This window comes from Mus caroli, unplaced genomic scaffold (genome assembly GCF_978045245.1).
Source record: "Mus caroli unplaced genomic scaffold, Mus_caroli_1 scaffold_3, whole genome shotgun sequence".
In the NCBI taxonomy this organism is placed as follows: Eukaryota; Metazoa; Chordata; class Mammalia; order Rodentia; family Muridae; genus Mus; species Mus caroli.
Genome location: NW_028227258.1, coordinates 7442501 through 7470449, shown reverse-complemented (window position 1 = coordinate 7470449; position 27949 = coordinate 7442501). Strand labels below are relative to the sequence as shown.

The window sequence follows — 27949 nt, the reverse complement described above, 5'->3', positions numbered from 1 at the left end:
GCCTACACTGGAGGAGGCAGCACCACTTTCCAGAAACTTCCTCTCTTGGCAAAGAGCGTCTGGAGGCTATCTCCAAAACCAAATTCTGGTATCAGAAGGGCAGAAGCCTACAAAACACTGTAGTCCAGAATCTTCGTCTCCTCTTCTTCCTTCTGCCCCTGATCCACCCCAGCAACTCTTTTTGCCTTGTTATTTTGGAACAAGAGGGATGGCCACCCAAAGTCATAAAGCATTCAATGTGAACAAGGTTCTTGAACTAACAGAGCTAAGTCTAAGCTCTGACTTTCCTCTCATTCAGTTCTCAAAGAAAGAGCAGCCACAGGACTGGCTCATGGTCAGGAGGGGGCACGGACGCAGAGGGATGGCTATTGGCTTGCCCCTTGACTTGGAGAGAAATGAAGATGGTTCCTTCAGTGACAAGAACTTTTATTACTTGCCTGAAATGCTCTGCTCATACCCAACCCATGCTTATGATTACCCCACTAGAATATGGATTCCAGGAACCAGGAAGAGAAGGATTTAGCAGCCAGCCTAAATAAACTAGCACAATTAGTGGCGAGAAAAACAATGAAGAAAACCTCCCCCTTGCAGAGATCAAATTCACTTCCCTTCATTACAACAGGTTCACACTACTGGCAACAAAGTATCCTCTCTGCCCATCTCAGTAATATTTTCAACAAATTCAGTTTTTAGACTTTAGACCCAGAGAATAATGTTGCTATTTTAAACTAATACAATGCCAAAGCAGACCTAAAAACTCCATGGTCTTCAGTGGCTTCTCCTAGCTATTTAAACACGGTGAGGAGGAAACATGTTTATTACTGAAAGCGATCACAATGGTAGAGTGTGACTAGAGAGGCAACAAAGTATCAAGTGGATTATGACTCCATTTTACTCTTTTCTGTTTGCAAGTTCTCTCACAGAGCTCTGAGTTTCACCATGGCATTTTCGAGCATACTTCATTCTTATTGAGTCCCTCGCCATTCCCCTCTCCGCCCTTGGTTGCCCCCCCCCCCCATCTGCTTTCTTGTCACATGTCACCATGCTTGCCCACACCAGTCCCCTTAGCTCTCTTCTTGATCTTCCTTCTAGCTTCATGACCTGCCTCCGACCTATAGATGTAAATACACAAATTAGAATCTAAGATCTACAGCTGGGGACACTATCCCAGATCTGTCTTTCTGGGTTTCACTCATTTTGTTGAGCACAAGGCTTTCCGGGTCCATTGCTTTCTTCTACAAAGGCCAGTTTTCTCTGAATACAATCCCATTGTGTATCATATTCATTTATCTATACACCATATCCATTATCCATACACCATATCCATTATCCATTATCCATACACCATAACCATTATCCATGATGGATAATCAGCATCTGTGCTCATTCCACCTTTGTCGATTGAGAGTAATGTATAAACATGGATATGCGAGTGTCTCTGAGTCTGTTGACTTACAGTCCTTCGTGTATCTGTACCCATGGGTAGGAGAGCTGGGTGATAGATGAGCTCTACCTTTAGCTTTTCTGAGGAAATTCTCCACGCTGATTTCCATGGTAGCCACACATATTTACATTCTCCTCCTCCTCCTCTTCCTCACCGGAAGCCGTTGTGGTTAATTTTCTTGATGGTAGCCATTTCTGCTTGCATTATCCTCATGTATCAACATTTTGAAGACTTTCTCAAGTATTTACTGACAATTGTTTTCCTCTTTTGAGGATTGTCTATTTGGTTCATTAACATATTCATTTGAGAGGAAGATTGGTTTTTCTGTTGTTGGGTTTTTTTTTATTATTTTTAAATATATATTCCAAATATTAGCCCTCTATCCATCTGATGCATGGTTAGCAAAAACATCTCGCCTATTCTTTAGCTATTTCTCCACTCTAGTCATTGTTTCTTTGTGCAGAAGGTTTTCATTACAGGCAACCCCAGTTGTCAGTCCTGGTGTCCTGTGCTCAGAGTCTTCCCAGAATGTTTCTGTCTTCATCTCTGTCTCGACTTACTCTTCCTAGGTTTTCTCTAGCCACTTTAAAGTTTAATATCTTATATGAATATTTTTGAGCCCATTAAAGTAAGTTTTTGTGCATAATAAAAGATAAGAGTTAACTTTATTCTTCTGTATGTGTATAGTCAGGTTTCCACCTCTGTTTGCCAATGGAACCACCTTTTTCCCCACAATGGTTTTGAAACTTTTGTCAAAGATTAGGCAGTTGTGGCTATGGAGGGTTATTTTTTGAGTCTCGGATTTCACTGGTCTCCATGAATGTTTCCATGCCAGTACCACAGTGTACCCATCCCAGGAAGAAAGAATAACCAAGCTTTGTTATAATTTTATGTAGCTATCCAATCAAAATGCACCAAGCAATCTGCATTACCAACACAGATTGAACAAACACATCAAGTTGTATGCAGATACAGACAACACAGACACTTATAAGGGAGGGAAAACATAACAAAACCCAACTCTTACATCACACAGGAATACATTATTAATAGCCAGTCAATGATTTCTGAATGCCTGTCCGCCACATGCCAGATGTTTTAGGTGCCAGTGATAAAGAGATGAAGTTCCCGAACTCCTGGTTCTGGTTAATAGAGACAACGTAAACAGGAGGACAGATGTGGGATTGGTAAACATTGCACCCAGAACAGCGGAAGCCTCTGGGAGGCCCAAGGGTGTGACCAGAGAGGGATGGACAGGGCCCAAGGGTATGACCGGAGAGGGATGGACAGGGATGTCTGTCATATGAGTTTTGTTTGGGTACTTCAGTGTTGGCAAGACAGTGGCACTGGCAGATGCCTTCCAACTGTATGCAGTTTTATTTCATAACTCTGAAACGATAAATGCTGTTTCCAGTCTCACTCTCTGTAGCTCTTAGCCCCTCTGAAACACCTAATGAAAATGGATTTACTTTTGTTTCCTGGGTTTGCTTCCACAATTACCTTTTGTTCCAATAAAAACATGGTTCCCTCCTACAGACAACAGTGAGGTCAGAGGAAGATCAATGGAGGCATTTGGGGCACAGGCTGTATTTTCGAAAGCCTATGTGCTTGGGAATGGTGTGATCCTTTCTCTGGAAGTGTGTGGGCTGCACTTAGCCTCATCTGACCACGTGTGGCTCGGGTGACAAAGCAGAAGCTTAGTGGCCAGTGGGCTGCTGTCATCCTAGCCTGTCACAGAGTACAGGCATGGGTCGGGTTTAACAAGAAAAACAAGGCCCTGGGATTCGTCTGTATGCCCATTGCTCCCACTTGTTAAGCATATTTCATATGGCAGGTTCTGTGACAGGTGCCGGTGACACAAGGTATGATATGTTCTAAACAGGCAAGCAAACATTATGAGTTATGGGCCCCTGAAAAAGATGAACCAAATACTATGTTAGGGTGTTTTTGTTTGTTTTTTGTTTGTTTGTTTTTCTTTTGAGAAAGGGCCTCAATCTGTAGCCCAGTTTGGCCTGGAACTCACTTTGTAGACCAATCTGGCTTTGAAATGACAGAAATCTGCCTGCCTCTCCCCACTAGTGCTGGGATTAAAGGTATGCACTACCACATGGATTAACCAAGCATGGTGGTAAGAGAAGGGCTTCCTGCAGAAGTTTGGTCCTGATGGTGCACATCAGGGCTATCCAGGATGGAGGTGATGGAAGGAGCCTGAAAAGTACAGCTCTCCTTTAGATGACTGCAAATATCTTCATATGGCTGAAGCAGTCACAGGGAAGAGTTTGGAGAGCCGTGGAGGGGGCAAATTCTGATTCCTACAGTCCCATTGCTACATTAAGAGGTTCTGAGATCAAGGAAGGGGGGTGGTGGATTTTCAGTAGTTGGCTGACATGGTTGAGTTTGCTTTCATAATAATTTTGAGTGATAAGAAGCTTGGAACAGAAAGACTGGTTAGCTGTCCCAGGCAGGTGGGCAGAGAAGGGGCTCAAGCAGGGACAGCAGGGCTGGAGAGAACCAGAGCCATTCCTGCATAGGAGACCTGATTACCTACCTGGCTGAATCAACATGTGCGTGAGAGATTGGAGAGAGACTAGCAAAGCACCTTTGCCTCTGCTTGGGCAGCTGTGGAGGTGGTGATATCGTTCACAGAAATAGAGCAGACAGAAGGAAAAGCACATTTTCTGGGGGAAGGTGGTCTGGACATGTTGAGGTGGAGAGGCACATGGGAAACTCAGCCAGGGCCATTTGGTGGGTAGACACAGGCAACGGGAGCTCACCGAGGAGCTCGGGGTGAAGCCCAACCACGACTGCAGCAGAGCCTGCAGAGGAGAGCTATACAGCGGAGTGTGATGGGGCCACAGTCACCATAGTGGATCAGTGGAGAGTTTGGCAAGGAAATGGGAACTGAGTGAGAAGAGTAGCAGCCTAGGGAGAGTCAGACCGTGGGGCTAAAACCTCAGGCCGAGGCCAGGAGCTTCGCAGTCCAGATGGGCTGGGGCTCACCAATTGCTCAATGGAAAACAGCCTTACTGTTTTTTATTTTTGTTTTCTTTTTCTTTGTTAAGAATAGTACAGCCGGGCGGTGGTGGCGCACGCCTTTAATCCCAGCACTTGGGAGGCAGAGGCAGGCAGATTTCTGAGTTTGAGGCCAGTCTGGTCTACAGAGTGAGTTCCAGGACAGCCAGGGCTACATAGAGAAACAATGTCTCGAAAAAAAAAAGTATATATTTAATTTCAAAGACAAGTCACATTCTGTCTTCCTTCAGATCCTTGAGCCAAAGTAATGAAGACGTGGGTCAAACACAACTCCTGTTTCTACCTTCAGTTTGACTTGGTTGGCTTACATTTTTTAAAGGGTTAAAATACATCACATGAGAACTATGTGGAGGTCAGGTTTCACTCCCTACAAATATTGTCTTATTGGCTCTCTGCCTTATTCATTTATATTGTTATGACTCTTTTCCTCTGAGTCACTGCAGTAGAGACCAGATGGCTTGCAAGGCCTAAGACATTTGTTACCTGGTTCTTTCAAAAGACAATTTGGTGAAATTTACAGTGTCAAACGCACCAAGGTCAAGAGTCATAACTAAAAAGTGTCACCTGGAACTGGCAATAGGTTCCAGGAACCTTGATCATAGGTCCTTTAGAGTGGAGAGGCAAACGTTGGTGTCTGGAACATCAGAGTTTGATTTCTGACTCTAACCCGTCAATTGTGTGGCCCTGGGGAGTCTCTCAGCTCCATTTTCCTCAGCTGCACCTGGGGGTCGAGCAGCTTTCTCGTAAGGTTTAGCAACCACACACTGTAAATCATGGGCATGGCACCTGCTTCAGAGCACGCGCCAGACAGCAAGTCCAGGTGCACTGTTTAATCTGCTGCCACCACATCGCTATCCCTTGCCGATTTGAAGGTCTGGCTTTCATCTCTTGTGTGTTGCCACCTGGTGTTGTGTGTCACCTCTTTGCTGAGGTCGTCCACTTAGCTGAACCCTCTCTCTAATGCTTTGCTCAGCCGCACTCCCTGGTTCTCCAGCTCCCTTAGCCCTGCAATGTTTCTCCTTTGTTTATCACACCTGACAACCTAGAGAAATTGCTAACACAGTATCCTTCAGTTTACTATGTGTCTTTCTTGCTAGGATGTAAGTTTCTGAGAAAAGCCCCCTCATCTGCTCAGTGAGTATATATTACAAGTACCTAAACAGAACTTGGAATGCACAACTTAAAATTTGTCCAGTGACTATATAAAGAAAGACTAGTAGAGACAGTTTTTTATATAATTTATTGGACTGTGTTCTCTCAATCTAAGAATTTGTCTTTTTCATGTCTATAAAATTCTCAACCACTCTCTGCTAAAGCGTGGCCTCTGCTCCATCTTCATTCTTTCCTTCTGGTATGTTCAGAATATATATGTTGGTTCATTCTATCCTCGGTGTCTACTGAGTTCTTCCTCATACTGGACAACTGCTCAGATTGCTGCTTTATTTTAAGGCAATTTCATTTGCTCCCTTATTTTTTTTTAAGTTGTGTTCAGGCAACTTTTCAAACCATTAATGGAATTTTTATTTCAATAACAATTATATTTGTGACACAAGTGTCTTACTTTTTCTGGTGCTGCAACAATATCCAACAATGGCAACTCAAGGAAAGAAGGAAGGAAGGAAGGAAAGAAGGAAGGAAGGAAGGAAGGAAGGAAGGAAGGAAGGAAGGAAGGAAGGAAGGCTTTATCTTGGCTCACAGTTCAAGAGTTCACAGTCCACTGCCCATCAGACCATGGAAGTCCAGACAACGGGCCACATTGCATTCACAGTAAAGATGTAGAGAGAAGGCCATGAAGGTTTGTGTTCAACTAGCTTTCCCCATTTTATGTAGACTAGGATGCAAGATCGGGGAATTAGGCCATCCTTCTTCAAGGTAGGTCTTAATCAAGAATATCCCTCACAGGCACACCCAGGGTCTAGCGTAGTCTCTCATAGGTGTGGCTGGAGGCTTGTCTCTGAAATAGTCCCAGATCCCGTCAAGTTGACAATCAGCTATCCCACCTGTCATATTCATTTATTTATCCTTCCTTTCTCTTTCCACTCTTTCTGATAGCTGTTTCACTATTCCACTTTATTTCTTTATTTTCTTCCCTTTGTTTCTTTGAACATTTAAAATATTCCTATGTAAGACTCCAGTGTTTACCATTATTGCTGGCTCTTGGGGATGGGAAGCCTCCGACTTGTGATTGGCTTTCTTGCCATGGCTCATTTGTTCATGTAGTCTATACATTTTAGATGCACCCTATGAGTGGTGGCCATTGCCTTAGCTGAGTCTTTAAGGGTCAGCAAAAGCAAAGATTGCAACACTACCCCCGGCTTGTCTTTCCAGAGTAGGATGGGAGGCAGTATACTGTGATTCTTAGAAAATGAGTGCTGTACTTAGACCTCTATCTATATCACCCTCTCCAAGGCCCATGGGGACATCATAGACGACAGAGCAAGAGGTGGGGGTGCTGTCAAGCACTCTTCCACTCGAGACATGGCCACGGTACTCCCGAACTCAGCAGCTGTGGCTACTTGTGAAGGCTGGATGGGTCAACATCCTGTAATGGAGTAGGAGAAAGTTTACGAGGCCCTGCCCCTTCCTGAGAGTGTGTAGGCAGTTAACAATTACCAGAGGTGAGGCACTTTCTTCACTGTTGTAAGTGGTAAGTGCAAATGCTATTGTAAAGGTCCCCGACCCTTACGTGAGCAACCATAATCACACTCATTGCATCATCAAAATAAAACAACAGAGCATGAAAGTAAGAGAGGGCTAACACACTGTGTAATCAATAGGCACGGGGAAGGTCAAGAGAAGGTGATGGGTGGATATGACCAAAATTCACTATGTGCATGTATGGAAACAACACACTGAAAGCCGTTAATATGTATAATTAGCATATGCCAATGAAAATACCACACACAAGAAAGTGCATCCTATGTTCCATCCCCACTTTGACCCCTATTAGTGTTACCATGGGCCAGTGACTCTATCTGTGAATTAGAAAGCATAATCCTACCTATGGAGACGCCGTGGAGACTTAGCCCAGCAGTCAGCGCAGAGTCAGTGGCTTAGTTTCCGTGTAGTGTATGCTTAATAGCTGTTACCAGGTTCTATAAATGCATGGCGACAATCCTGTGTTATACACTTGTCAATAATTTCATGGTTTGTCAAGGAACGAACTTAATTTAAGAACACACACACACACACATACAGAGAGTACACAGCTAGTCATGTGTGGATACCGGTCTGACACATTTGCTTCAGTTGTGACATAAATTAGAAATGGGGGTAGAAGTCATCATAAGAACACACTTGGCTCTCCATCACTTCTGAGAAGCAGTGACAGGAGCAGGCACGGAGTAGTAGACGTTATCTTTAAGGAAATAAGAGAAACCTAAAGCCTAATTAGCAAGTTAGATCATTTGCCAACTATTTTGGATCATTACAATATTACAGTAGAGAAAGTTCTTGCTGAGAGGAAAATGACCCAGATAAATTTCTTCAATTATTTTTTTCCAAAGGGAACATACGTTTTGTGCATTGGCCATGCTTTTCTTGGGCATCACTGCCTGCAGAGTTTGATACAGAACAGCTCCAGATCTGTGGACCCATGGCTGACGCTCAGCTGTGTTCTTCATTTATTACTTGGAAGGTAGAATGCATTCATTGCTTTTTCTCACTGCTCTGACAAATGTCAGGACAAGAAGCCAAAGGGAGGAGAGGTTTATTTTGACCCAGGGCTTGGGATCTATCAGAGGCAGGTAGGCACGGTGGAGGCTGTGCTCTGTGGCTGTGGTAACAGGAGCACTGGTCAGTTCCTTTGAACCTTGGTGAATCTGTGGGGTGGGGAGCAGGGCTCACTGTTCTGTGGCTTCCTCTTCCTTCTCTTTTCATTCAGGCTGGGATGGCAGTCCGTGGAACAGCAGTTCCTTTACTCCGATCTCTCTGTCAGCAGATCCCTTTGCCCAAAGGCCAGGCTCATCCTTGCCTTCTGCACTTATAATCCACTCAACTAGACAAAATCAGCTACCTCAGGGCATGGGCAAACTCCTGGGCAGGAAGAACTTATTTGCATATGAAGGAATTTCCATCCTACACCCCTTCCTTCACTTACTGCTTTGGGTTTGGGGATGAGGGAGGGTGAAGACCAAAGTGCACCTAAAGGCTGTGGGTGACCATGCCTAACATGAAACCCATTATCAGTGACCTGTCAAGATCCCACCAAGTGAAAACTTCAGTGGTTGTATTCACAAAACATAAAGACTAGAGCGAAAAACATTTAAACAGAAAATACTTGTCGGTTTAGTTACCTGGTTATCGTAATCTGATCCCATGTCAATCATCTCTCCAGCATCAAACAGCATGGAAGGGTCAAGGTCACCTGAATCTAAGTTTAAGAAAGACACGGTTAGCCGATGGGGACCATCTGTGTGTTTCTATAGAACATTTACACATCCCTCCATCTGCCACACTCTGTGTCTGGGCTGCTGGTAGGGGACGCAGACTCTCTGGACCTGGTCCCAGCCCTCAGGAGAACAAGCCCCAGAACAGGCTGATTTGTCGACAGCAAGATTCAGAGAGCAGAGAGTGTGAGGTTCTAAAGCCATCTGTCTGTGAGGATGATAGTGGGATCGGGACTCTTACAAGAAACTGATTCGGGAATTTCAGCTAGGAGAGCAAATAGAGCGTTTAGGAGAAATGGCTTCAGAATGTTCTAGAGTAACTGAAATACAAGGAGCCCCATGAACAGAGCAGAGGAAGAGCAAGGAACTTCTAGAATAAGAATGTACTTTCCCAGTCTCAGGTGGGACCTTTGCCTCAAGCTTGTGGGTCATTTTTTTTTTTGGATATATTTTTTATTAGATATTTTCTTTATATACATTTCAAATGCTATCCCAAAAGTTCCCTATACCCTCCCCCCACCCCGCTCCCCTACCCACCCACTTCCATTTCTTGGCCCTGGCATTCCCCTGTACTGGGGCATATAAAGTTTGCAATACCAAAGGGCCTGTCTTCCCAGTGATGGCTGACTAGGCCATCTTCTGTTACATATGCAGCTAGAGATACAAGCTCTGGGGGTACTGGTTAGTTCATATTGTTGTTCCACCTATAGGGTTGCAGACCCCTTCAGCTCCTTGGGTGCTTTCTCTAGCTTCTCCACTGGGAGCCCTGTGTTCCATCTTATAGATGACTGTGAGCATCCACTTCTGTATTTGCCAGGCACTGGCATAGCCTCATATGAGAAGCTATAACAGGGTCCCTTCAGCAAAATCTTTCTGGCATATGCAATAGTGTCTGGGTTTGGTGGCTGATCATGGGATGGATCCGGAAGATCCAGCAATACCTCTCCTGGGCATATACCCAGAAGAAGTTCCAACTGGTAATAAGAACACATGCTCCACTATGTTCATAGCACCATTATTTATAATAGCCAGAAGCTGGAAAGAACCCAGATGTCCCTCAACAGAGGAATCGATACAGAAAATGTGGTACATTTACACAATGGAGTACTACTCAGCTATTAAAAACAATGGATTTATGAAATTCTTGGACAAATGGATGTATCTGGAGGATATCATCCTGACTGAGGTAACCCAATCACAAAAGAAGTCATTAGATATGCACTCACTGATAAGTGGATATTAGCCCAGAAACCTAGAACACCCAAGATACAATTTGCAAAACACAAAAAAATCAAGAAGAGGAAAGACCAATGGGTGGATACTTCATTCCTCCTTAGAATAGGGAACAAAATACCCATGAAAGGAATTACAGAGACAAAGTTTGGAGCTAAGGCTTGTGGGTCATCTTAGCCTCTGTTCTAGTTTCACTTTTTTTGCCATAGCAAAAGGGAAGGAATCACTTGTCATTTAATCCCAGGTTTCACTTCACAGCTGAGAAGGCAGGCAGGCACTCAGGCAGCATTCACATCCATAGTCAAGCGCAGAGAGATGAACAGAGCCTTGTCTGCTGGCTGCTCACACACTTTCTCTCCCTACACAGCCCAGGGCCCAGTCCAGGAAATGGCGTTGCTCATATTCAAGACATCAGTGGACAATCATGGCAATCCCTGCGGAGCACCCACAGGACAGCCGCATCTAGACAGCTGAGTCTCTTCCTTAATGATTCTAGATTGTGTCAGGTCGACACAGTCTTTCTTCTTGGCAGTATTAGGCTGCGCTGAAGTACTTGCCAATTAATCTCCAAGGCTGGGATTTAAACCACTAACTCCCACCCTGGCATGCTCGTAGCACAGTTGACTTGGCACCCTCACTAAACAACTCTTTCCTACGGGAGACTTGCCACCTACCTAAGTACACACACCTCCCTGACCCGGAAAGTGCTGCCCATAAAAGCTGTACGTATTCTGTGAAATATCAAGCCACCTCACAGTTCACTAGGACCGGGCCTTGACATAGAATCTGAACTGAAGAATGCTTATTTAATAAAGGTAGATTTTCAGATGACCAGTAAACCCTGCCTACACTTCACAGAAACAGTGCAGTACCTGAAGTATGGCTTCATATTCTTTCTAGGACTAGAGTTAAGGTGTCTTTTCATCCAGGGTTTCCACCCTCTTCTCCACTTTCCTTCTTCTTCCTTCTCCCTTCTTTCACCCCCTTTTTAGGGGGGATAGACCCCGCTTTTTGTTCAGGCTGGCTTTGAACTTGTGAAGCTGCAGCCTCAGGCTCTAATGGAATTGAGGTGTGTGCCGCTATAAGTGACTGCTCCGCTCTGATCATTGTTAACCCTTCTTTGCCAAACTGAGAAAGTATTTGCTGTTTGCAGTTTTATCTTCCTTTCTATTTTTCTGAGATGGAGTTTGACTGTCCTAGGATGACCTGAGACTTGGAGCCAGTGTCACTGTGTGATAGGGATGACAGAACCCAAAGCTTCCACTTCTCCTCTTTTCCCCCCACACAGCTGACAACACACTTCAAGCAGGGCAACCCAAACTGCCTTCAGTGCAGTGTGCTACCTGGCTGAGGGCCTGAGGGTGTGGCTGCCTGTTCAGCACTCTGCGACAAGAAGGGACACTAAATGCCTCCCAGTGAAGCACCCTGCAGGGGCTGTGAAACATCAGGGAGGAGTAACTGAGTCTAGTTCAAGCCAGGACAACTGGGTGGCTTTTGTGGATAGCAGTGTTAACGATAACACAAAGGCAGTCAGCTTTCATTAGTCTCCAGTGTAGATGCTGTCTACTTGACTAGTCAAGTGCAGGAAGGTGTGTGGGTGGAAGTGTTTCCCCTAATCTCTCACTTGCCTCTGAGTGATTCCTACGAACTCCACAGGAACGGAACACAAAGTCTTCCTGAACCCACAGCATCGAGGAGTCCCTTGTCCTACTTAGTTTGTTGAATTGGAGACCATTCTTCCAATTGTTTTCAGAAAGTACAATCTGAAGGGCCCTTAAACAACCCAGCGAGTAGGAGCCACGTGCTAGCTCTCGAGACAGCAGCAAATTCATTAGAAAATCATTTTCAGTAGCATCCGAATGAAAAGAATTTCGATTAAAATGAACTTCCTGCTCGGAGGAAGAGGAGATCAATTATCCTTCCTAATCAAGGGCTTTGACAGAAATCTTACTGTATCACTAAGGGATGGCATTTCTTGATACACTGTTGCCACTGGCAACACCTCAGACGAGAGACAAAGCATAACACTATCAGCTCAGATGATTGAACGGTTTGTATTTTTAAAAATACTGGTTGCTCAGTTTTCTGGAAACGAGGACTTTACTAATAGCCCAAGGCTCAGCAAATGAACTGGGGAGACAAACACAGGCTGATGCTCCCATTCGGACTATCTTTCAATCAGCACGCAGGTCCATGAAACAGCAGACATGATTTTCTATCTCAGACGTGACCACAGGATTCAAACATTTGATTAAAGTGGTCACATGGGTCTCATCTCCCTATTTTGAGGTTTTCGGTTTATCTTCAGATTTAAAGATATCCTTTTCTTAGATAACAAAGAAACCACTCCCCACCCAGAACATCTGGGGTCTTTTGCTATAACATAGGTGGTCTTCAGTTATATTACCTTCAGGTTGTCTCTGATTTAAGTGGGAGCTAGAGATATAGGACTTTAAAGGGTAGCGGAGTTGTACCCGAACCTTACTGTTCTTGGGGACAGTGTCATAGATGTCAACCTGAAGTTGCAGGAAGACACATTTGGCACGTGGTGTGCCAAAGACTCTGCTGCAATGGGGCTTCCTGAGCCCTGAAGGGTGGCTGTGAACGAGACTCTTCTACCTCTCTGTCTGTTTCTCTTAAGGGAAGCAATACCTCCTGTTCCTATTTCTGTTAAATTCTTAGGATTATGTTTCAAGATAGAATATATAAAACACAACCTAGAAATTATAGGCATTCTGTTCCCAGGTGCTGAATGACTGGAGGTGAACCAAGGGACGTGTGCATTTTCCCTCCACACACGCTGTCCCTGGGCTCTCTCTGTGCACACTCTGTACTTCCTGTCACGGTCCCGTCCACCCCGAGTTTGAGAGTCCCACTCTTAAGCTACAGGCACGGGGGTGTCAGCCACACTTTGTGGCAGAACTCCTTCGAGGAACAGCACGGTATTTATCTGTATTATCCCAGTGAGGAGAGGCTGGAATGGTTCTTCAGTGACTCTAGGATAGGGATGGAGAGAGGGCAAGAAGGGAGAGATAGGAGATGAATCTGGAGGAAGGAGGACAAAATACTGCCTAAGGCATGGTGTCTCCTCGTGAGTCTCCATGCTCTTTGAAGAGGCACAGCTCACATGCAGTCTTCCCAGTGGGACAGAGAACCCATTCACCCACAAACTCTTTACCAAAACCCTTGTTCCAATAGCCCTATGAGGCAGGTACTTTTTAGATAAGGAAATACAAGCCCATGAAGACAGACTGGCACACAGTTAGAGATGGGTTTGCTGAAAGTACTAATGGCTCCACACAGGAGGGGCTCTGAGGAACGGAGCCTGCAGCATAGAGGAAAAGGCAAAGGGGCCCCAATACATCCTGGGGCTCAAGGTGAGGAGCTGGTGAGACTGTGCGATGTCAGCGGAGGTGGGCAGCTAGGAAGGCTTTTTATACTATCTCCTGGGAGGCTTATACTGAGGGTCTCTCTGTTTCTGTGACTCTGTCTGTCTGTCTGTCTGTCTGTCTCTGTCTCTGTCTCTGTCTCTGTCTCTCTCACTCACACACACACACAAACACACACACACACACACAGAGGGAGAGAGGGAGAGAGATACACATCCTCACCGCGTCTTGAGGACATCACTCTTAAATAGAGGCACAAAAGAAACAAAGGAGGACCTGGTTCATTAAGATGAAGCCAAGGAGCTGGGACATTGGAAGCACGTATGGAGACAGGCGTTCAGCGTGACTGGAAGAAAGGTGCAAAGACCAGAGGCAGGAGCTAAGCCAATCAGAGAACTCCAAGGATAGTGTAGCTGTGGGGTGGAGGTGATGGTATAACGAGCATGGGACAGCTGAGGATTCTGGGTGTTTAGATATGAGAAGTGCACTGGTACCCGGCCTGCAGAAGTCACAGGAGGTGGGACAGCTAGACTTGTGCTCTCTGAGGTTCTCAGTAACCTCCCGCAGCAGGGTTACTTACTGACAGGTAGGAGAGCCCCAAAATGGAAAATGTGAGGCTACCAACACTGTAAAAGCAGAGAAGGGGTTGCGGATTTCTGTGGTGCCCTTGAGGAATGCCAACTGATGCAGCATTGAGAGCAGGGACATCTCTGGCTAACTCTGGAAGAGGTGAAGTGGGTTTGTACTCATCCCAGGCTGAGGTTCCCTTCTGGACCATTGGTGCCAGAGCCTGAGATTTTTATTTGTTTTGGCTTCAGTGAGTTCAGAGAAAAGCTAGAACCTGCTGTTTTCAGAGTGGCTGATTTATCTGAATATAGTGTGAACATAAATAATACAACATGAGCCAATCAGTCAGGCAGTCAATCAATCAATTATCAATCAATCACCTGTGTCTCTCATATCTCCTCTACATAATACATTATCAATAATCTATATTGATCATCTAGATATTTATATCTTTTATCTATCTATAGCTGTTTTATCTCTCATTTATCATATATTTTCTATTATATATCTCTGCATCTCTCTATCAACTATTATCTATCTGTCATCTGTCAATATATCCCTCTATGTTATATCTAACTATTTTGCAGTTCAGGGAATTTAACCTAGGGTCATGCACACACTAGACAAGCATTATACCATGAAACTATCTTCTCATCTCTCAAAACTTTATTTTTAAACTTAATTAACTTGTTCTCATTCTCTTGCATTGTGATTTTTATAAAGTAAAAGCCAGAAATTCTAGGCTCTAAAGTGAAAAAAAAATTGAGGTTGATTTATACAAAATGATGAGTTCAGAAAAAAAGGGGTGCAGATAGACAGACAGACAGACAACAGAGAGAAAGAAGCATGGAGAGATATCAGGTATGAGTCCTCTCTCAAGTGTCCCATAACAGCGCTCCAGGGCTGAGGGCTTAGATAAGAAGGAGAAAAATGACCACTGAGCTATGGGGTGGGATGGGTGTAGCCACCGGAGGAGAAGGATGCTCTCCCTGGGCAGAACAAGACAGAGATGTACAGATTAGAGGGGCCTGAGGACTGTAACCTGCTCTAGTTGCACAAAGTATGGGGTAGGTTAGCTTTCTTTCTACTATGGAGACATAGGTGTTGTGTCACATCACAGTGATAAAGGATTTATAAATACTATGATAAGAAAAGCATCAACAAATGCACAGGGACAGATTTTTAGCTTTTCCCTTCTATTTAGTTTTTTTTAATCTTTATTTTTGAGTAAGAAAGAACAAGGCTAAGTATATGGCCACTGTGTCAGAGCTTCAGCCACTGATAAAAGTCCTGACTCATCTGAATATTGATCTGGATGTTCTGATGGCAAGGCACGTGGAGACTTACCCGTCGGAGCCTCTTTGTTTGGAAACAGCTTGCTGTCGACGGCCACGCTGATGTCATGGAACACTGCATCTTCATCTCGGTCGGCATCAAACTGGGGGAAACCGAGACAGACAAGTTTGCAACATGAGACACATAATCGAGTTGAGTCTGAAAATGAGCGCACACTGTTCAGTTGTGTCTGAGAGGAGCTGGGAGTTAAAGCAGCTGCATCTCTAACCAGATCGGTAGCGAGTCTTTTAATTCAGATCTCTGGCCACGTGGGGAAGGGCAGTAGGAAGAAAATGTTCAGTCACTGTGGCTAAGAAAAGTGGGCAGCCTTTTCTCAACATATACAGCAAGTTCTAAAAAGATAATTGAGGTTTATTTATGGGTTTCTGATTTAATTTTTCTAATAAAAAGTAAAACTATATAGTTATAAGCAACAGTGGTAAAGATCTATCTATCTATCTATCTATCTATCTATCTATCTATCTATCTATCTATCTATCTATCCATCCTATCTATCTATCTATCTATCTATCTATCTATCTATCTATCTATCTATCTATCATTTATTTATTGTATATACATTGTATGTGAGTATACCCAAGTATATATAGGTGTGTGTGCATATATGTGTGCATGCATGTGCAGGCTGTAAGTGGATGTTTGGTGTCTAGGATTTCTTTGAAATTTTTACTCTGTGTGTGTGTATGTGTGTGTGTGTGTGTCTGGTACATTCATCTATATAGAAGTCAGAGGACAACTCCAGGTGTGCACCCTCATCATCATCTGCTTTGTTTGAGACATGCTCTTATGTCTGTTACTGCACATACCAGCCTAACGATCTTGTGAGCTCTTGGCTATTCTCTAGTCTCAAGCTCTCTCTCACCACTGAAGTGCTGGATTGCAGAAGCACACAACTGAGTCTGGCTTTTTGTGGGCTCTGGAGACCCAAACTCAAGTTCTCACTCTTGTGAAGCAAATGCTCTCCCCACTGAGCCAGCCCTGCTCTTACTCGGAGGGTTATAACTCACAGAGATCACAGGGTAAGCTATGTGATGCCATTTAATGAGACGACTGAAGAGGGCAACTGGAGATTTCAAGATGACCAAACTTCCTAGTCTGAGCACAGTGTGCATTTTCACACGACAAACAAATGGAAAGAGCTTTCAAAGACTCCCAAGAAACACCTGGATTAGCAAAGAGAGTTACTGAGGCTGGGCACAGCTTACAACACCTAGATTACAAACAGAGTTTCAGAGGCAGGCACAGAACTGGGCATCACACAAGGAGTACACAGCCATCCACATTTCCAGTGGCAGAAACACGTCTGTGTCTTTGTTTGACTGTGTGGTCTGGAATCAACAGGCTTCACGAACCTCCCTGGGGAAGGAAGGCCTTCCCCAGCCTTCCCCTCTTAGCATCAGCTATCCCAGATGTATCAGCCCCAGTGGGAAGGTCCCAGCTCAATCCTCCTGCAAGAACTCACCTTTAATTAAACTTAGGAATGAGTCTGAGGGAAACAAATGGGCTGTGTTATTAGCATTGATTCAGTTTCATATTTCCCCGGAGTGCTGTTCTCTAACCATCAACTCGGGCTCTAAAAATGGTCTCTTCTCCCTGTCTCAGACCGGGAATTTCAACCAGCACCCTCCCTCACTGCCTTCCTCCTCTGCCACCGGAGGCCCCTCAGCTTCAGTAGCTGGCCACATGTTGTGGAACACATCTGTGCCAGTAGTCTGCTAGTGAGCCAGGGATAGGCAGATCTCTGGGGTTTGCTGCCCAGCCTCAGGAATAAAAACAAGACCACCGGTGGGTGGGTCAGCGGGAAAGATCACTGGCTGCTCTTCGGAATGACCTGGCTTTGATCTCAAGCACCCACATGACACCTCAAAACCACCTGTAATTCTAGTTCCAGGTGGTTTCATGCCTTTCTTGGCCTCCACATTCACAGCCCTTGTATGGTACACAGATATACATGCATGCAGAACACCCACATGCATGAAATAACAATAAATTAACAAATCTAAAACAACAAAACCAACAAGGTGAATGGCCCCCGAGGAATGGCATCATCTGCCTCCCACATACATGTATGTGCACATACATGTACATGCACACACATGTACATCCAGTCTCTGGCTGCTTAGTGTTCTTATTTTGTAATTTTACTGTTCTGTGAGTAAAACGGTAAAGAGTGCATTAAAACTGTAATACTTTAAAGACTCAGTGCCTGCAGTGAAGTCAGCAGACAGCAGTGGTGAATCAGGGGCCAATGGAATCACTTTGCAGGATCGGGTTTTAAAAGCTTCCTAATCTATTTTAAAACCTGAAAGAGTCACACCTACACAAAGTGGCGGTGGGTGGGGCGGGCAGGGACAGTCTGGGTCTGAGACACAGCATCCCTGTGTTTTTATTTGGATTCCTGTAGCTCAGCTCTGTGGACTCAAGCTCTGTAGAACCTATTATCTCTTCATAAAAGGAATTAGGACAAGATGTGAAAGAAGACTGGATTCTGGCAGGATTCTGTGCAGAGGGATGGGAGCAGGGCAGTGGGAAGTCCTGGAGAGCAGAATCGAAGGCTCATTGTCTCCACCTTATCTCACTGGGAATTCAGATGCCAAGTCAACAGGTTTGTTAGGAAAAGTCACCAGAGTAAAGAGATTCCAGACAAGCCTGTTAGGATATTTACAAAATGCCTTAAGAAACTGGGATTAAAGGCGTGTGGAGGCAGAGGCAGGCGGATTTCTGAGTTCGAGGTCAGCCTGGTCTACAGAGTGAGTTCCAGGACAGCCAGGGTTACACAGAGAAACCCTGTCTGGGGAGGGGGGTGGGGGGAAGAAAAAAAGAAACTGAGAAACTGCTTGTAAGTTGAAGCTGTAACAATGTAGCTGGGACTTTGTTTTGTTTTGGGATTGGAATCTAAGAAAGAAGAGAATGCTCAAGATAACCCTGGTTAGCCTTGCAGCATTAGCCCAGAGAACTGTGAAAACGGCAGTCATCAGCTCAACCCTTTGCTGGGAAATACTTCCCAGTGATGGTGGTTGGCTGTGTATTTTAGCCACTCAATCTCCGTAACAATATTATTTGGACATATTTCCATCCGTGTGCACCCCTGCCACGGGCATGTGCACAGGAACCCCCTCACACACACAAAGGATTCAAAGGAGCCCTGGTCTGGGGATGTCACTCCCTATTGAGTACACCTGAAGCTGTGGGTTCACCCCCAGCACTGCAAAAACAGCGAATCACTCAAACAAAACAAAAATAAGAGCCAGGTTTCAAGGGGTTTATTAACCCTTCTAAGATCATTTTAGTGGCAGGGACAGAGGCTGAGCACACTTGTGGCTACACCAAAGTCTGAGCTTTATAGGTTACCAGCGCTGAGAGACTGAGCTCTGCCTGGCAGGGCAGTGGGAAGTATTGGATGTTCACTGCAGTTGCACACATCTGTAATCCCACTACTTGGGGGGGGGGGGTCAGGCAGGTGGAAAGGAAGTTTGAGGCCAGTCTGGGCTACATAGCAAGACTGTTTCTAAGAACAAAAAACCTCCCTCCTCTCCCATTTAAAAAAAAATGATGTGCTTCCCCCACCCTACCTCTTTTCCTTCTTCCCTCTCCCCCTCACCCCTCTCTCTGTGTACAGGCACACATGTGCCAGAGAACAGCACATTTGGAGGACAGAGGACAACTCTCCTTGCACCCTGTTGAGCTAGAGTCTCTCTTGTTTTTCTCTGCCGCTCCGTGTATGCCAGACTAACTACCCATGAGCTTCAGGATAATTCTGTGCCCTCCACCCATTTCTTTGTAGGATGGCAGGGACTATAGATGGGAGCCACTGCATTGGGGTCTTGGGGGGTCCAGTGATCAGACTCAAGTCGTCAGGCTGGTGAAGCAAGTGACTTTACCCATCACTCCCTGCTCCCATTATCCACTGAGCGCATTCTGTACGACAGATTCTGTACCAGGTTATAGTGACACAAGGAAGAAAGAACTGATCCATGTTGGCTTTGTCCTCGTTAAAGCACAAGACTACTAAAACACTTTTGGAGAACCTGGTAAAGAGGTTAAAGGAGACAGTGGAGAAGAGGCTGTGCTCTCTGGGGCCGAGGACTGAACCGAGACCTCACTTAGCGCCAGTGAGACGCCAAACGCCAAACTGAACTGAGCAGAACTAATTTACGTCCTTTCCCCTTGTGTTTTCCTATCCCCTCTTTCTTCCTGGCATTCTTACAACCTGAAGCCTTAACACTATAAAGTTGTTAGACAAATATTTGAGCCTTTGTCAAAAAAGTTTGCAAACTAAAGAAGCTCTAGCCGTAGAAGCCAAACTTTGACTTTATGTGAGGGTAGTTCCTTTCCTAACTGCAGGCTTTGTTATCTTCCATGTTCCCACGTTCTGAAAAGCACCATGGAAGTCTGAAACACACACACACACACCACACACGCACACATGCACACACACACACACACACACACACACACACACACACACACACAAGCATTTGCATACATGCACACAGTCAAAGCCATGAGATGTTTGACGGGCTAATTTTAGCCCTAGAAGATGGATGATCAGACTCAATCTTTCTTGTTGTTATTTTCCTTCTCCTTCATTATTGATTTTTTCTTAGTTGAGATACTCAATCTCATTATCACCATCATCACCACCACCATCATCAGTGCTAGGGTTGGAGGCCAGAGCCTGGCACACACTAGTCAAGCAATCACCCACCAGGCTATTCCCACAGTCCTTTCCTCCCCTCCCTTTCCCTCTCCTTCCTTCCCCTTTCTTCTCCTTTCCTGGAATCTTCCAGCACTGGGATCACTTGCCAGTACACATAAATGTTTCTGTCTTCTTGATGGCCAAATATGCTCAGTTCATAATTATGTGGAAGAGTCGATGGAAATCAAGTAGATCAGCTTAAAAAATTGTAAACTGCCGGGCGTGGTGGCGCACGCCTTTAATCCCAGCACTCGGGAGGCAGAGGCAGGCGGATTTCTGAGTTCGAGGCCAGCCTGGTCTACAAAGTGAGTTCCAGGACAGCCAGAGCTATACAGAGAAACCCTGTCTCGAAAAACCAAAAAAAAAAAAAAATTGTAAACTATGGCAAATGTGTCTGACAGGAATATAGGGCCGGCTGATGAAAGGCATCAGTAATACATAGGAAAAGGAGTCTGGTTTTCAGTCAATGCATAGTTGTTAACACTAAGAGATTCCCCCTTCTCGGAAATCCTTACAAACAGCATTTAGCATTTATGGAAGTCTTTTGTTGGAACAGTGAATAATCAAACTGGAGAGTCGGACAGCCAGAGAAGGAGCTTGCTCATGTTCTCCCACGTGGATGAATCTCTAAGTATTAAACTGGGGTGTATTCCAATTGGGGTCCATGAATGGACGATGGTGATGCCCTTCCCTTCATGGATATTAAGGTCAGTGATGAATTACTTATAATACAGATCATTATCTAGAGTTCAGCCTGAGAAGGGCTGAGATGTTGTGCTTCTGTGATACTGGGGCCAAGAGACAAGAGTAGAGTCGGAGGTTGCCAGGTGTTTGTGTGCTTTGTACAGGCGAGAGTAGCAAACTGAAGAAGGGCCTTCCAGGGACCTTGGGTAATTTCTCTAGCTCCTTCTCAATCTGTCTAGAAAATTGTCCGCCGGGCGTGGTGTCGCACGTCTTTAATCCCAGCACTCAGGAGGCAGAGGCAGGTAAATTTCTGAGTTCGAGGCCAGCCTGGTCTACAAAGTGAGTTCCAGGACAGCCAGGGCTACACAAAGAAACTCTGTCTCGAAAAACCAAAAAAAAAAAAAAAAAAAAAAGAAAGAAAGAAAGAAAGAAAGAAAGAAAGAAAGAAAGAAAGAAAATTGTCCATTTCATCCAGGTTTTTCCAGTTTTGTTGCGTATGAGCTGATGATTTTTTGGATTTCCTCAGGTTCTGTTGTTACGTCTCCCTTTTCATTTCTGATTTTGTTAATCAGGATGCTGTCCCTGTGCCCTCTAGTCAGTCTGTCTAACTAATGGTTTATCTATTTTGTTGATTTTCTCAAAGAACCAGCTTCTGGTTTGGTTGATTCATTGTATAGTTCTTTTTGTTTCCACTTGATTGAGAAGTAGGTAGAGAAATTACCCAAGGAGCTGAAGGGGTTTGCAGCCCCATAGGAGGAACAACAAGATGAACTAACCAGTACCTCCAGAGCTCCTTGGGACTAAACCACTAACCAAAGAAAACACATGGTGGGACTCATGGCTCTAGCCTCATATGTAGCAGAGGATGACCTAGTCGGTCATCAATGCAACGAGAGGCCCTTGGTCCTGTGAAGGTTCTATGCCCCAGTATAGGGGACTGACAGGGCCAGGAAGCAGGAGTGGGTGGGGTCGGTGAGGGGGTAGGAGATAGGGGGTTTTCAGAGGGGAAACCAGGAAAGGGGATGACATTTGAAATGTAAATAAAGAAAATATCAAATTAAAAAAAAAAGAGTGGGACGGCAAAGCTCAGCTGGGTAATGAGCTCTTACCATTTATTAAGCTTTACCCCAGCCAGGTAATCAATCTGCTTTGCAATTGTATGCAATCACTGCAAAGCATCCCGTGGAGTTCTAGAACAACATGAAGTATTAATCACCACAAGAAACAGTCAGCCTAGAAAGTAAGGACTTTTGAAGCTGATAGACCCGGTGGAGAAAGCAGATGGGACTAGACCATAGGTTCTTCTCTCTACAATTCTTGTGTTCTTAAAAACTACGTTGTTTTAGCTCTGGGAAGAGCCAAACCATGCTCTGAATTGTCTTGTATCTCTTTCCTTCCTATTTTTAGCTTGAGGGTTATGGCCGACTTCTGAGCTCTTTCAGTGCCCGTCCTGCCTTCTTCCTTGGATGCTATCCCCAGCTCCAACACTCTGTGGTGTTAGTATTAGCCCCCTTCTGATTAAAACCAAACAGGCTGATCTTGGTTTCAGCGCAATTAACTTCTCAGCAAGATGATCTAATGATAGGAAGTAACTACAGGATGGAGAGTTGTTAAAAATGTACTCACCGACTCTTTGGCTAATTGAGCAATTTTGACCCCCAAGTTTCAGGGAAAAAAATCATAAATGCATGAGGAGGAAACGAAGTCCGAGAATGGGGAAACCAGCTTGTAATGATGGAGTGAAGAAATGGACTTTATAATCCTGTGGATACTTCTGCAGCTAAGATCTCACGTGAACGTGAATGACTCGGCCAGCAGGGTTAATTACTCTATTGGTCTGCTAACACAGGCCTGTGGCCCAAGGGTTGCATGTGGCTAGGACGGCTATGAATGAAGCTCAAAATTTTTGTAGGTGACAATGTTAAATACCAACATCAGAAGGCTGGCCGCCCCTGGGTGAGGGCAGCAGGTGGAGAGATTGGCTACTGTCTAAAAGGTCATCTATCATCCAGCCAATTACACTCTTAGCTGATTCTCCACATGTGGGGTAAGGGCTGGTCTTTTGAGGGTCAGGGAATGTGGCAGGTCTTTTCAGCCAGTGAGTGGTTGATTTGAGAAACAGAAGGGAAATGAGACTCAGTGTTCTGAAGAAGAAAACCGACTGCATTCTGGGAAACACCGTGTGATGCTTTTGAGATCAGCCTGCACCCTGCCCAGGTTACCCCATATTGGGTAACATAACTACTGACTGGCTATGCCTACCTAGCCTTGGGCTACTCCATTTTAAAATCAGCATTTGGTACCATGTTGAGTGCAGATGCAGAGGCAGGAAGGCTCATTTCCTTCCTTGCTGTGCATGTAGACACCAGTGTGCCCGGCACCACCAGAGGCACAGACTGATAACTACCCAAAGGACCATTAGAAACTCGTCAAAGTCTGTTGGGAAAACATATGGACATATGGGAGTATCCAAATTACATCTGGAAAACCAAGCTCACAGCTTATCAAGACCACAACAGGATTCATCACCCTAACCAGGACCCTACAAAGAGAGGAGGATGCTAAATCTTAAGATGCTAAAGGCATCACTGTGCACCCAGATGCTGAAGGCATCACTGAGCACCCAGATGCTGAAGGCTATCAATCACTGAGCACCCAGATGCTGAAGGCTATCAATCACTGAGCACCCAGATGCTGAAGGCTATCAATCACTGAGCACCCAGATGCTGAAGGCATCACTGAGCACCCAGATGCTGAAGGCATCACTGAGCACCCAGATGCTGAAGGCATCACTGAGCACCCAGATGCTGAAGGCATCACTGAGCACCCAGATGCTGAAGGCTATCACTGAGCACCCAGATGCTGAAGGCATCACTGAGCACCCAGATGCTGAAGGCATCACTGAGCACCCAGATGCTGAAGGCATCACTGAGCACCCAGATGCTGAAGGCATCACTGAGCACCCAGATGCTGAAGGCATCACTGAGCACCCAGATGCTGAAGGCATCACTGAGCACCCAGATGCTGAAGGCATCACTGAGCACCCAGATGCTGAAGGCATCACTTAGCACCCAGATGCTGAAGGCATCACTGAGCACCCAGAGTGAGCATTAGGAGATCTAGGACTGACAGACAGAGCACTCCTAACTGTCCCTGGGGGCTTCAGCTCAGCTGGGTTCCATTGTTGATATCGTCTACTTTAATTGCCATCTGTCTGTCCATATATCTGTTTGGACTCCATCCTATATATTACCCCTGTGGCCTCCATCATCCCTAATTTAGCTTCTTTAGTTTGCTTGGATCTGTGAACCTGAGGCTTGGCTCTATACTCAAGGCTCCAGTAAAGTAGTAGGAATCTAACAAGGTTTACTGATGTCCTAATTATTGCAGAAGTTACTCTCTTTGCATCTCTACCAGCTGTCTTCTGCCTGTAGTGAGGTTCTGAACTCCTTGAACGCTATTGTGGCTTCTTTAACCTTTTGTAGCTATTCTTTCACACTCACATGTGTACATGCATATGCACACACGTGCGAACACACAGGCAAGCAGATTTCTTGTGTGCTATGCAATGCATGATCTGAGATCTGAGAGTTAACATCAGTAATTAAGATTGTAACAGAGAACCTGTGTTTGTCGATGGCTGATATCAAGGGAAATTGGGAACTACCAGTGAACAGTAGTCAGATGACATTGCTGTTAATTTATTATTTAATGAATTCTGACATTTTAGAATGACATAGATGTATGATTCTGCGCACACTCACTGAATCCTGGCTCTGTCTTCTGCACCTGCTTGACTTGGCTATCTGCAGTTAATTTTCTGTTAAGTGGGCCTAGTCTGTACTTTCTCAGATGAGCCTGAGCTCCTGTGTACTGGCTGGCTTTGTGTGTCAACTTGACACAAGCTGGAGTTATCACAGAGAAAGGAGCCTCCCTTGAGGAAATGCCTCCATGAGATCCAGCTGTGGGGCACTTTCTCAATTAGTGATCAAGTGGGGAAGGGTCCCTTGTGGGTGGTGCCGTCCCTGGGCTGGTTGTCTTGTGTTCTAAAAGAAAGAAAGCTGAGCGAGCCAGGGGCAGCAAGCCAGTAAAGAACATCCCTCCATGGCCTCTGCATCAGCTCCTGCTTCCTGCCCTGCTTGAGTTCCAGTTCTGACATCCTTTAGTGATGAACAGCAGTATGGAAGTGTAAGCTGAATAAATCCTTTCCTCCCCATCTTGCTTCTTGGTCATGATGTTTTGTGCAGGAATAGGAACCCTGACTAAGACACCCTAGAACTGTCATTACATTACCAGCAATATCTGGTTCTGTTCTGCTCTGGTGTGACTTCACTCAGAGACAAAGTAACCGGTTCACCAGCGAGCCCGTTTGTCTCTATCTTCTCACTGCTGCACCAAGGACCTAGTCTACCTCTTCTTAAAGGAGACGAGAATGGACAGGACAGGCTTCTTTACTACATACAGAGGAGCTCACAACTGCAACACAGCGGGCTTCTTCACATTTCTAGAGGAAGCATCCTACTTGCTACACAGGTTCGATTAGGGATGGATGCCAGTAAAACTACAGCAGGAGTTTCAAGGCCAATGGGCTCTGTCTGAGTAAAACAAATGCTAATTTCAGATGCAGCCTTCAGGTTTTGTAGAGTAAGGCAAATCTGATCACATAAAACAAGCAGCCTGTGGTCAGCATCTGCAAGGAGACAAAGTGCCTTTGCAAGACACCCATAAAGTCCATCATGCCTGGCAGGACACCTTCCTTTCAAACAAAGCTCCACTCTCCTATTCTAAAAATAATTCACTCTATCCTTGGGTGGCATAAAGGCCTGGTACCAGGGCGAGACCTTTTGCCAGATATTTCTGGTCTTCCTTGTGGATCTCTTAACTGCTGCCTTCATTGAAAAACCATTGGAGGAGACTCCCGAGCCCCAACATTTCCTGTCCCTAGTGGTGAATATTATTAAGGATATTAGTGAAGAATGGGTTCATAATATTTTTGTTCTTGAGTATTTTCAGGTCCTCTGTCTCTTAAAGGCAGGTGAGTCACAATTTCTCTATGCATTTTCCAGTAAATTCTTGAATTTTCCAACTCATTGCAAGTTTCCAACAGCTACGCATAACTCAACAGTATGTGTTTATGGAGTATTTGATCTTTGTCATAAGTATTATCTGGGGACATTCTCCTCCAGTGTTACCATGCAGATAAGATATTTCTCTTAACTTCCTATACACATCCTCAGCTAGGCAGGAATGTTCAGTTCAGTAAGTGTGTGTGGAGACAAACACCGACTGCGTCTAAATTATACGCTCTGTACAAGAGGTTTGTGTTATAGAAACAAGGCATTCACCTTATTGAGTCTTTACAGTCTAGATAGAGGGTTTATTAAGATCCTTGGCTAGGGTCTAAAGATTAAAAAAATTTTTATTTTATGTATGTGCATCTTTTGCCTGCGTGTGTGCCTGGGGAGGCCATAGAGGGCATTGGATCTCCTGGAACTGGAGTCACAGACGGTTGTGAGCCACAATGTGGGTGCTGGGAATTGATTCCTGATCGTCTGACAGAGCAGCCAGTACTCTTGACTTCTGATCCAGTCAGTCCCATGGAAAGAATTCTTACCTGGCAACAGTTGATGAATTGGCAAATACATAGCCTGGGCAACACCACTTTAAAAATCCAGCTGTGTAATTACGTCTCTTAATAACATTTACAAGCTAGAGTACATGTTTAGTCCTGAACTGCTTACATCTCCTTCTGGTGTCCTCTTCCTCTAATGGGTCGTCTGTTTAGAGCCTCCTTGCTTGCACTTGTGTGGGAAACACCATGAGAGCTTGTTAAAGGCTAGAAAAGCTCGAGGATTAGCAGTTGGGCTCAGCTCTCCCACGGCTCCCCTCTGCCACAGTCCACTTTCGGCCAAGCAGAAGCTCACATAGAGGATACATTCTGCAAGGGAACGTGGGGTAAGTAAATGAGTTTTTGGGGCAAAGTTCCTTTGCCGCTGTCTGCTTCTGCTCGGTTCACCTGAAGGATGCATTTTGCAAGGGGACACAGGGTTCATAAATGAACAATTGCCTCAGTGGCATTGTCTCCACAAGAAATGTCTCAGGAACTAGGTGAGGTTTCTGTGTTTACCTCGAAAGGTGACGGGACCTATGGTATTATAAGTTGCTCTCTTGAATTGAAATATGTGAAAGGAAATCCTGCCACTATTTCCTGACTTAAAGGGCAAAAAGGGAGATTGAGGGTGAAGTGATGGTCTTATGGGAAAATGATAGCAACAGGACTGACACCAGGTCACCAGGCAAGGTGTCCATGCGTCACACAGGGTGCATGCACACACACCTCACAACTGAAGCCAGTTGTTCCTTTGACCGTGAAAAAGCCTTTTCCTCCTGGCACAAAACCATGACCTACTTAGCCATCTTGTCAGACAAATCAGAGCCATTATTAGGGTTGCACAGACTGGCTTCACAATTAGCACAGCTGAGAGACAGCAGTGGACACACGCGCCTGAGCAAACACAGAGGGGGTCAGTGTGGGTTTTTAAAATCCAGGTACAATAATTGTTACAGTTGCACGAGTAGCCACATTCTCACCTGACCTTACGGTAATATCAATACTCGCTTAGGATGTGCGATTTTAGCTTTTCTTTAGTATATCCAGTGAGCAGCAGAGGGATTTGGTTAAATTTTAAGTCAGTCATTTCCATTGTATGGAACACACCAGTAATTATGGAGCAGCAGAGCCAAGTAGCTAGCTAGCTAACTAACTAACTAACTAACTAATTAACTCTCGTTAGGGAGGCCCCAGTGCATCGGAGGCTTTCGCCTCCACTCAATCTGGGGTTTGTAAACTTGTTCATCAGAGGAATACTAAAAAACTAACTTCTATTTTCATCTCATGCCTTCCAGTAACTTCCCCAACACACTTTTAAGCACAGCCAGTCCTAAACATAAACAACCGATTTCCAATGTGTAATTATATTTGTACACAGTAGTTAATCTGTCATAGACAAACATGCTAAGGACCTTCTGTTCTGGATGTTTTAACCACTTTGCATGATCCTAGGATTCTAGGACACAACTGACAAGAATTTAAAACTATTCCTCACACACTTCATTCTGAACTGTCATTGTTTCTATGCAGAAGAAGTGCTTAACA

General features: G+C 44.9%; 1 protein-coding gene across 1 annotated transcript in view; it reads right to left on the bottom strand.

Annotated features, from left to right (window-relative positions):
- Ak5 (adenylate kinase 5) overlaps positions 1-27949 on the bottom strand; it is a 190611-nt gene that overhangs the window by 53933 nt on the left and 108729 nt on the right. Inside the window, exons 7-8 of the mRNA XM_021158164.3 lie at positions 15402-15492; positions 8773-8849 (exon numbers count right to left, since the gene is read on the bottom strand). Of these exons, the coding sequence (XP_021013823.1) occupies positions 8773-8849; positions 15402-15492 (168 nt within the window). The remainder of the gene's footprint in view (positions 1-8772; positions 8850-15401; positions 15493-27949) is intronic.